Here is an 11,010-nt window from a genome sequence, read left to right on the forward strand (position 1 = left end):
CATCACTAATCCAGAAAGCACAATCTTTGGATCCAAGGATATCCTCATAGTTTATGCCTTTTATACTATGTCTATTCTGTCCACCATCTATAACTTAGTCAGCATTGGAATTGAGCGCTACTTGGCTGTGGCAGAAAGCCTCAGGATGAGATGCAGGGTTTCCAGAAACCAGTCGCTGGCTGCAGCTCTAATTAACTGGGCACTTGCATTCTTTTTGGGTTGCATACCTCTAGTGGGGTGGAACTGCTTGCACAACAAAGAAAACATCTCTGCTCTCTACAGCCCCTTTTGTGTTGACTACCTCATTTTAATCACCATCCCCAACTGTGTGGTGGCTTTTATCTTGCCTCTGTTCACCTACCTTAGCATCATTGCCGTCTTGAGGAAACAGAAGTTCACAATGGGAGCATGTGGACAAGCCAGTGGCACCTACAAATCAGCTGAAATCCAGGTTGCCAGAACTAGTGTCTTTATCTGGCTTCTGGCACTGTTTTCCTATGCACCTTTCATTGTAGGAGTTGTGTTAGATGCAGCCAACCGTCTGTGCCTCACTGACCTGTATCCAAGTGTCTATGTGTTTCGAAACTGTACTGCTATGATGATAACCATGAACTGTCTAGGGAACCCCATTATATACACGCTCCAAGTCAAAACATTGGGGAGTAAGCTCAAGTTTTTGAAGTGCCCTGCCAGCAACCGGGTGCAAGTCATTGGGAATATCTGACTTAGTCTGGAATTGCATATGACTAACATAACACATTCTGTCTGTCTGTCCATCTCTGCATGCATGTAGTTCTTCAGATGGACTATGGTTCTCTCTTGCAAAGCTACACTCAGATTTTAGCATGCCAAAGATTGGCCTACAACCGTGGGTCAATTTCAGAACTAGAGCAAGTGGACAGCTCCCCGTTGCAACTTTGGTAGAGGCAGTCCTGGAACTGCTTAACTCTTCCATAGGCACCAACATCACTGATTTGAGCTCTTCAAGTCCTTGCTTTGTAATGCACCTGTGGAAAAATTCATACTGAGTGCAAGGGGGAGCAAAAAACCCAAACAAGGAGAGCTTTTTTTTAATGAGCAAAAACTGGTTGTGAACGTTAGCCTACTTCAGTTATTGGACTATAGAAATGCAATCATCCAAATGGTCTGTTAGGTGCTTCTCTGGATGCACCCCTGTTTGTCTTGCTGTGATAAAATAGCAATGCTGCTGTTTTGAAAGGAAAGAGTTTTGTGAGTTAAATCAATTTTCTTTACATTATTTTAATTTTACTTGATTATTCAGTTAATCCTTGACCCTGTACACAGGAATTGTGAGTAGCAGTTATTTGTCTGCTGACAGTTCTGTATATGCCTGATTTGTCTCTCTTTATTGGAAACATAAGATTTATTTTGCATTAAGAGAGAAAAATAAATCCATGGATACTATTTACTTTGCATTTGGAAATGTGCTTTTGCTGTGCTTGTATTACTACCAAACTTTCTTTTTTTTGTATTGTTTCATGTTTTCAAAGGAGACTTTGTGTTCATTTACATGAAAATTTTGAGAAATAGTGGAAAAAATTCAAGTTTCAGCTATTTATTTATAATCAGTCTTTTCTGTGTGCAAAAATGTATTTCTTTTTCTATTAACATAGCACTCACCATAGTTTACTGTAAACCTTTTAATTGCAAAATATAGATGAATTGTGTCTTTTTTTGTGAAACATTTGTGATCCTATACTTTCTACCTTTTTATTTCTTCATATTTCTACTTTTTGCACTGCATCCACTTTAAAATTTGAACTATAACCTCAGTTAAAAACACACTTCAGTTTTACAATATCAAGACTGCAGTGGAGTTAATCGTGTACCAAGAAAATTGTTGGGGTTTTTTAAAAAAAGAGCAAACATTTTATAACTGGTATTAAACTTTGTTCATCTGCATCTAATTAAAAAGAGGGAGGGTTCCCCCCCCCCCCAAAATATTGGATACTTGAATAGTTTATTTTTTTATATTTCCTTACGTAGACTAGAAAATGGAAAACTAATTTTTAACTCTGCCCCTTATTGTTCAAAATAAACTTTTGGGCTAAATGTTTTGGGGGGATTTTTGGGATAGAAGTTTTGAGTGATCTGAGGTAGTCCTAAAGCACTACATGTATGGTTGTGAATACAGAAATCTGCACTTAGAAATCCTTGTTACACAAGTTCACCGTTTTGATCGAAAAGACTACTTAAATTGATGTTGTCTGGAGTGTGAAAATACAGTAATATGGATTCATAGTCACAAAACAAACACACACATAGTCACATAAACCAAACAAAATCATCATTTGAAAATCAGCCCTTGAATTGCTGGTTTGGAGTTTTGAAAACAAAGCTATTTATTTTTATACATTTCAAGGTGGTTTTTATTTGTGCTTTAGGTGGTTTGGTTTGGTTTGTTTGCTTTTAATTATTATTCTGAAACCTCTAAAGACTTAGGTGAAATTTTCCTTAAACATCATCAGCCTTTTATTCAGAGGGTCTGAAACAGCATGTTTAGTTTAATATGATGGTAACATACATCAGTTAAATTAACACACAGGTAAATTCAACATTTACATACTGGCAATTTAGTGTTTTATGGATATTGGTAACATCTTGACTGTGACGCTAAATATGGAAAATCTGGGAGGTGTTTTTATATTTTTTAAGCAAGCATTTAAAAGCCACCCATTACTTTTAAGGAAATGACAGTACCAGGTAAACAATAATGAATAATCATTAAAATAAATGATGTCCTATGGTCAAGTAGGACAAATTCTCTATTTTCTTTTAAATATTACTGTATTCTTAATTGTATTTCAGAAATTACAACATCTAAACAGCTGTTTCTCACTAATTATATTTCAACCTGAGTTGTAAATCAGGAGATTAAAAACAAAACCTACTAAAGAGCAGATTATAAAAATAAAACTGGGGTGTGAGATTTATTTTGCTTAGCTGCATTAACAGCCATGTTGACCTTGGCAAGCTGACATGTAGCAACCAGAATATTTCATTTACCATTTATCTATGCTGGTGATTGTAAAAGATATTGAAATTTATTTTAAAAGCAAGATAACAAACAGTTGGACCCTAGCCAGAGAAAGAAAAGTTAATCTCAAACCTATCAATTCACAAATAAAACTTTGTACTGCTACAGCTCCTTTTGTTCAGGCACAGTGCTGTTCCTACTAAAGTCAATAGCAAAACTCACATTGATTTAACTTGAAGGAAATGTGGGCAGGGATCTAGAAGATTGGGGTTCTCTTTCTGGCATAGTCACTGATGTGTGACTTTGAACAAGTCACTTCACTTATCTGCCTCTACTTCACCTCTCATGCTGTGTCTATTTAGACTGTAAACTCTTCACGGCAGGAACTGTCTCCTGCTCTGTGTGTGTTCAGCGCCTCCCACAATGGGGCATTGATTTGGTTTAGGGTGTGTAAATATTGCATAGTAATAACAGTAAGAAGCAGGAGAAGGTACAGTAATTAGGAATCCAGATTTGTTTATTTTTTTCAAATTTAAAAAGCCTTCTGTCTAAGATACAGTTGATACTATATACACCCAGAAATATATTGGATCATTGACCTTAAATAAGATCTTCCAACTCATCCATATAAATTCCTCCTCCTCACTTCATCATGTTATTCAGCCCCCTCCTCATCACCGCCCCTGTAAAAGCCTGGTAAAACAGAAGACTCTTATGGCATAGCCCAGGTTCATTGTATCCAGGCTTTGTTGGCTTTTATAAGGATATGAGTTAATATCTTAAGATCCATTCAGAAAGCTAGAGAGAGCACAGGTGTGAAATGTGTGTTCTGCTTGGAACACCACAAGAAGGCAGCTGCATTCCGCACTGTAAACTTGTGAGTAAGGGAAGCAGGATTTGCAAGTGGTCCTCTAGTTTCATAGGAACTGTAGATCCAGTGCTGAAAATATGAAGTAAAATACTCTGGATAGTTATAATATGCTTATCACTGTGGTACCTGAGTGTGTATTGCATTTTCCTCATCAGTGTGTTAAGCCTACAATGTTGCCTGTCACTTCTGTTGATCATTTATGCTGCAAAACAAATGCAAATCATAAATCCAAGGGCACCGAAGCTCAAACTGCCCTTTATCAGGCTGCTGTTTGTGAGTGATCACATGAGTATTGTGCTTGTGATTTGTGCCACCCACACTGTAAGATGAATTCTGGTAACTAACATTCATTAACATAAGAACGGCCAGACTGGGTCAGACCAAAGGTCCATCCAGCCCAGTATCCTGTCTACTGACAGTGGCCAATGCCAGGTGCCCCAGAGGGAGTGAACCTAACAGGTAATGATCAAGTGATCTCTCTCCTGACAAACAGACTAGGGACACCATTCCTTACCCATCCTGGCTAATAGCCATTAATAGCCTCCGTGAATTTATCTAGTTCTCTTTTAAACCCTGTTATAGTCCTAGTCTTCACAACTTCCTCAGGCAAGGAGTTCCACAGGTTGACTGTGTGCTGTGTGAAGAAGAACTTCCTTTTATTTGTTTTAAATCTGCTGCCCTTTTATTTGCTTGTTCCCATAATATAAGAACTAGGGGCCACCAAATGAAATTACTTTTCCTTATTCACTTTCTCCACACCACTCATGATTTTATAGACCTCTATCATATCCCCCCTTAGTCTCCTCTTTTCCAAGCTGAAAAGTCCTAGCCTCTTTAATCTCTCCTCATATGGGACCCATTCCAAACCCCTAATCATTTTAGTTGCCCTTCTTTGAACCTTTTCTAATGCCAGTATAACCATTCAGTTTAACCATTAACTCTGCAAAGAAGTAAATGTTTGTTTTAGATTATCATGTGGCCATTTGGGGATCCCTTCTCCCTCTACTTGTTTTCAGATCAAACATGGACACTAGCTTTCAAGTCTAGCACTCCTGATCACCTTGCATGGAACTGAGACTTGTTGAGTAACCTGCAGGATGCTATTATCACTTGGAGAATGTATAATGTGCTCTACAATGCCCATCCCTTTGACTTGGCTTATAATGGGATTCCTTCCAGAAATATGTCACTCCATGTAGCAGATTATTACCATAGCCACAGTACAGAGCCAGTGATTCTCTCTTGTGGCATCTCCATTACTAGACTTCTTTTTCTTTTCAGAATCCCTATTTTTTTCATAGAGAATTCATATTTTTTCTGACTCTGTCAATCTCGTCTGGAAGAGTGCCTCTCCCTTTATCCATCTAAATTCCAGACTATTTCAGAATCTCATCTCAGCTAATGATGCCTCTAACACTCTGCCAGGCCCATCCCTAGACCAACAAAATAGAGAGAGTGGGGGAGAGGGAGAAATGTATGAGTATTTTGTAAGAGAGTCCCTCTATTTCTCACAAGAAGCCTCTCCAGAGCAGGACTATGTGGAAAACAGCACTGTGAGCAACTCCCTCTTTAAAAGCGAGAGCAAAGCAACATGTATGGTAGTTTATCCAGGAAGGAGACGTATGCTTTTGTTTGTGGATTGCTTTGAAAAAGAGAACAACTTTTAACCTTGTCTCCTTGTTGTAAACTACCATACAGCCTTAAATCCAATATACATATGAGAAGGAGACGTACTATAAAACTATAACTACATAGTTAAAACTATAACCTCTTCTTTTAAGAGATGTGATGGTTTTAAAATCTCTTTGAACATGTGTGCTGTCCTTGTATGTATTTTGGAGTTAAGGCTGCATGGGATTGTACAGAGCCAGGGGCATTAACAATAAGTTGTAGAAGAAGGATAGTAATGGGCGAGAGTTAACACATTTTATATGGGTATAGATAGAGCAATAGAAGCGTGGTTCTTAACTATATGTCTGCTAGTTTTTCAGCACTTGAAGATGATGATATTGAAGTAACAGTGTAACCTTAACTAACATTAAACGAACTAATGTTTTCTTTGTGTGAATACAATAGATATTTAATGTTCCAAAAAGTGATCCATAGTCCGAGGTTCATCAAATTCACATTGATTTGCCTGTCTGTCTGATTTTCAGGCTCCTAGTGAACAAAGCAGGTCATGCTGAGTAGACTGCTTGTAGGTAATGTTTCTAAGAAGAATAGAATAGAATGAGCCCATAGTCTCCCAGGTAAAAAGTGCCAAATATCTGTTGTAGTTGCATGAATTTACAGGGAGATTTTCAAAGGCACAAAAGGCAGTTTGAGCCGAACTCTCAATGAAAAGCCAATCAGAGTTAAAAAAGAAAAGGAGTACTTGTGGCACCTTAGAGACTAACAAATTTATTTGAGCATAAGCTTTTGTGAGCTACAGCTCACTTCATCGATGCATAGTACTCCTTTTCTTTTTTGCAAATACAGACTAACAAGGCTGCTACTCTGAAACCTGCAATCAGAGTTAGTCACCTGACCCCTGTTTTATGCCTTTGAAAATCTCTCCCTTAGTTGACTTTGTAGAGCATTGAAAGGTTTGTTCCAGCAGGTGTCACTGTAGTCAACAAAAATATCCAGTCTGGATCCATCAAACTAAATTCAACCATCTAAAAGAGATGGGAGGAGGGGAGAGAAGAAGAGTGACTCAAAAAGGAGGAGAAAAAAATTCTTCTGGGGCAGCAGACCTGACCTCTTTAATGGGGGCTTCTAGTGTAACTAAGTGTATGTCTAAACAGCCTGTGAAAGTGAGGCTCAGAGCCCAGGTTGACACATTTAGGCTTCCCCTTCAGTGCTAAAAACAGCTGTGTAGACATTGCAGCTCAGGCTAGATCTCGGGCTCTGAAGTCTGGGGTGTGATATCCTGGAAAAAACTAGACTTTTGAGTCTGTAAAGATACTGGCAGTTGTAAGCTAAGAAACTGCTCAGGTTGTTTTTGGTTCTTCCTATGTTTGCAAGGAGTGGGACTTTGTACGTTCCTTGTATATAAACGAGATTGCACCAAAGAAAATACCAGATTCCATCAATTTCTCCTTCCAGCTGGAACATCCCCAGGGCCCTGAAATTGGGATGAAAAGCTGCAGCTGCATGCCCACCTTTTCTTTGCAAGTGGAAGCCATGCAAAGGTCTCAAAAGTAAGTAGAGTTATCATAAATTTAGCTAATGATGATAGAAACTCCAGCCAGGAGAAGAGGAAAAATACTTTTGTTAACTGGAAAGAAGCTCAATATTTAGAAGCAAAGTAAAATGAGTTAATGGGTTCTCGGATTCTTACACCATGTCCATCACCCCTGTATCTGAGCTCATTGCAGGACTGAAAATAAAAGTGGTGAGGTGTCATTCCTTGGTCCTGGGGGAGTGAAGTTATGGGCCCCTCCCTGCGATAGTGCTGTCTCCTCAAGGCATGTGTGTCACCCTGGAATCTCTAGACAGGGTCATGGTTCTGGGGAGTGGCAGAGGCACGGATCGGGTGGGTGGCAGAGGGTTTTTTTATGTACCCTGGAACCAGACCATTCTGAGCCTTGAAAATACTGAGCACGAACCACGTTCTTAAAGGTATTTAGGCACCCAAAGATGCAGCTAGATGCCCTATTGCTATTTTTAAAACACCTGTCTTAAAACTGGTAGCAAACAATTTTATGACTATTGGTGACAAAGGAGGAAAAAGGAGAGAGTTTTTTGTTTGTATTTTAATTTCTGGGAAGTGCTCAGCCCCTCCTGGGCCGAAGGTAATAGAAGTCTTTGAAGGGGTGGATACAGAAGGGAGCCAGTCGAGGAAGCTGAGCGCAAGGGTGAGATGCTTCAGTCACCTGCCGCTGTTCTATCCAAATATGTAACACAGCACCCCTCCATCACAAGGTAAGGAAGGACGGGGCGGGGGGAGTGGTTTTGATCTCAGTTAAGGGCTGGGAGCCCTGGAACCATGAACATAAGAGGGGCCCCAGGGGGTCTGACCTAAGGCCAGTGCCCCCGCCAGGGGCCCCAGAGGAAATGAACAGAAGAGGGGTTCAGCCAGCGCTCCCTACCGTGCACCCCTGGGTGGCAGGAGCCTACATGCCCCTAGGGCACTTAGACACAACCCTGTTATTGCACCAGGGGCCGCTTCAGAAACATCTGAGTGACTGACTGTTAATGGGGGGGGCAGCAATGATGATTTATGTGCTAAGCGCCTGGCCCTGGGCTTTGTCTCCTTAATTCCTCTTCTCCCCCCCCCCATCTTGTCTCCTGCTGTTCCTTGGGCGCTGGGGTGTCTGCATTGGCCAAGGCCCGCAGTTCAGCGGGGCGGGGCTGGCTCAGCCCCGCGCCACGTTGTCCCCAGAGCCTCCAGCCCCCCCCCCCCCCCCGCGCTGGGGGCGGCGCGCATCGGCGATGGATTGGTAGAGCCGGGTGGAGGCGATGGGCGCGCGGCTGAGCGGGGCTCGGGGCGGAGCCGGAGCCCGGGCGCCCACACGTGGGCTGCGGCGGTCGGGAGCAGACGGAGCATGGAGCGGCTGGAGGGGAGCGGCTGCTGCGTGTGCGCGGGGCGCGGCGCCCCCCCATACCGCTGCCCGGGCTGCCGGGCCCGATAGTGAGTGCGGGGGGGGGGGACCCCTCTCGGTTCCCCCCCACCGGCAGGGGCACCTGGCTCCCGGACACGGCCGCTTCTCCTCCCCCTTCAGCCGCGACCCTCACCCCCTTGTGCCGGCTGCGTGGCCGCTTCGCCTGGGAAGGGTCCCCCCGCATGTACGTGCGGAGAAGGGGATCATCGTTCTCACCCCCCCGGGTTAGAGCTGGGAGCAGGAGTCCCTAGAGCCCCGCTCTGGCTGCGTCTCAGCCCGACGATTGATCTTTTCCTCTCTGGGGGGCAGGAGGGAAGAGAGGTGGGGCGCCCCCTTTGTCCTACAAGTAAGACCCTTTGTTTCTGCATTCACAAGGGCTGCTGGGCCCAGACCCAGTGGGGGGAGCGGAAGTGACTCATTTCGCTGCTCTTGGGGCGCCTCTGCTTATCCCAGAGGTTGCTTTCTTTGCAAGGAGGGTCGCTGCAGTTAGTCTCTGGTGGCGTACGGGCAACATTTAACGGGTGTTTTTTAAAAAAAAAATGGCCTTTTTCTTTGTTGTAGTTGTTCTGTCCCCTGCTACAAGAAGCACAAAGGTAAGAAGACGACTTTGGCTCAGCGTTGTACATTATTCGAAGCGAATTTTTAAGATACTGCTAACTTGTAGCTGTGACCTTCCTACTGTTGAGAATGAATGTCACTTTGAATTTTCCATAGAACAGTGTATACCAACACAGGATCAGGTTGTAAAGACGCTGATTACAGACACATCCTCACCTTTCAGAAGAGTTAAACCAGTGGAAAATGAAGGTATGTTTGCTTCCTTTATAAATATATTAAAAGCATAAATTCTGGATATCGATTACCAAATGAGCCTTCTGTGGCTTCTTAGCAGAAATGGTCACACAAAAAGAACCGAAGCGTTAATCTTTCATCTGCTTGGTTACTGCTAGCTTCTCATTGGAGAAAGAAAAATAGCCCAAAACCTAGGGACTAGGAAAAATTAACACACCAATTATGTACCCAGAAAAATAGAGAACAAATAGGTATTTGGTTACCATTTATTCGCTAAAGGGAAAAAAAAGTACATCTGTCCACTTTTTTTTATATTAACAGTAGATAGACATGCCTTATTCAATAAATGTCATCAAAAGTTTCACTGTCTCCCATAAAAGTACCAGAAACACCACATCCTGGATACGGTAAAGAGGCTTCCTCTGTAATATAGTTAGATCTAATGATTAGATTATTGTGTAATGTTTTTCTAAACAAAAGCTCATTGTGGTAATGATTATAATTTTGTCTGATATTTAAATGCAATGATTTGTAAACGTGTTAAAACTGCCTAAATACATTTAACCCTCCCATAAATAGACAGGTTTTTTAATACATAAAATTAAAGCACATTATTATAAAGGCTGTAATTTAAAACAATCTTATAACCGTTCCTACTTTTTGCTGAATACTTGCCTGTTTTACCAAATGCCTGCTATTGTTTATGTAAGGAAGGGAAAGTTTTTCTATAACTGTAGAATGTAGTACTCTTGGTTGGAATAGTACTGCTTCCTAATATAATTGTTCCTTTAGCTTGTTAGAATATGCTTAGAACCCAGAACCTTTCTACTAAATAGCTATCTTTTGTAAAGTACCTTGTGACAAGCTAATGGGCTCTACAGCTAACACATGAGTTTAATCGTAACACCTGCTTTTTTTGAAAATTTAAATATGTAGCTAAGACTAAACTTGAATGGGTAGTTGCCCAGATTTTCAAATGAGTCCTATAAATTTATACCAAAAGCAGAAGGGCCAAGTCCTTTCTCTTTAGAAAGTGCCATGTGAGTGAATACCCATTCAATGTTGCAGGTATTACAACTGTAAGGTCTTGTCTAGAAGACCTCTATATTGAATGGTACTCAGAAGGTTATAGGAAAGTGGGATGAAGGAGGTATTTCAGAGCTGAGGTTTATCCCATTGCCAGTGGGTGATGCAAAGCATCTGAGTTCTAAATGAGGGGTAGTAGATAGAAAAAAATGTTTGTCTTGTTGCTGTGACTCCTATTTTATTAGTTAAACCCATGTTTCTGTTTGTCTTAGGAAGCCATTGGTCTGTAGATGATATCCTGACAGAAGATGATGAGGTGGACAGAGTCCCACTGCAGAAACTCAAACTCTTAGGTAATCTTTAAGATTAAGTGTGATGTCTACTGTAAGAACTGACAGCAGTTCTGCTTCAGTCAACACCTAAGAATTCTATTAAAAGCTAAGTTGAGAAATTCAGTGGTCAGTTTTTAGTTCTTCATGGGAATCTTTATTATGCCATTAGTAAGGTGTGTATTAAGTTGTTAGTTTTTGTACAAAAACTAAGAAATTTCTGAATAAACCTGAATTGGGAGTACGATAGCACATACACAAGGACAAATAAGCAACACATTCTTTGACTCTACTGCAAGACTTATTCTCCAATTGCAGGAAATTAGGTATTTACAAAAGTAGTGTTTGCTGAAGCTTTGGGGGATGAGTTTAAGTCCTCTTAGACAACAGATGAGAAAGGTTGGGCTT

The 11,010-nt window shown here is 41.3% G+C and overlaps 1 protein-coding gene across 4 annotated transcripts in view; it reads left to right on the forward strand.

Moving 5' to 3' along the window:
* ZNHIT3 (zinc finger HIT-type containing 3) overlaps positions 1–11,010 on the forward strand; it is a 41,546-nt gene that overhangs the window by 28,872 nt on the left and 1,664 nt on the right. Inside the window, exons 3-6 of one of the 4 annotated variants that reach the window (XM_043499697.1) lie at positions 6,957–7,051; positions 9,017–9,048; positions 9,170–9,262; positions 10,546–10,626. In XM_043499697.1, coding sequence (XP_043355632.1) covers positions 6,987–7,051; positions 9,017–9,048; positions 9,170–9,262; positions 10,546–10,626 — 271 coding nt within the window. In that variant the 5' untranslated portion in view covers positions 6,957–6,986. Of the gene's footprint in view, positions 1–6,537; positions 7,052–8,297; positions 8,485–9,016; positions 9,049–9,169; positions 9,263–10,545; positions 10,627–11,010 lie in introns of those variants that run through there. The other 3 variants (XM_043499698.1, XM_043499696.1, XM_038375225.2) reach the window with 3 other exon arrangements.

This window comes from Dermochelys coriacea, chromosome 17 (assembly GCF_009764565.3).
Source record: "Dermochelys coriacea isolate rDerCor1 chromosome 17, rDerCor1.pri.v4, whole genome shotgun sequence".
Lineage (NCBI taxonomy): Eukaryota > Metazoa > Chordata > Testudines > Dermochelyidae > Dermochelys > Dermochelys coriacea.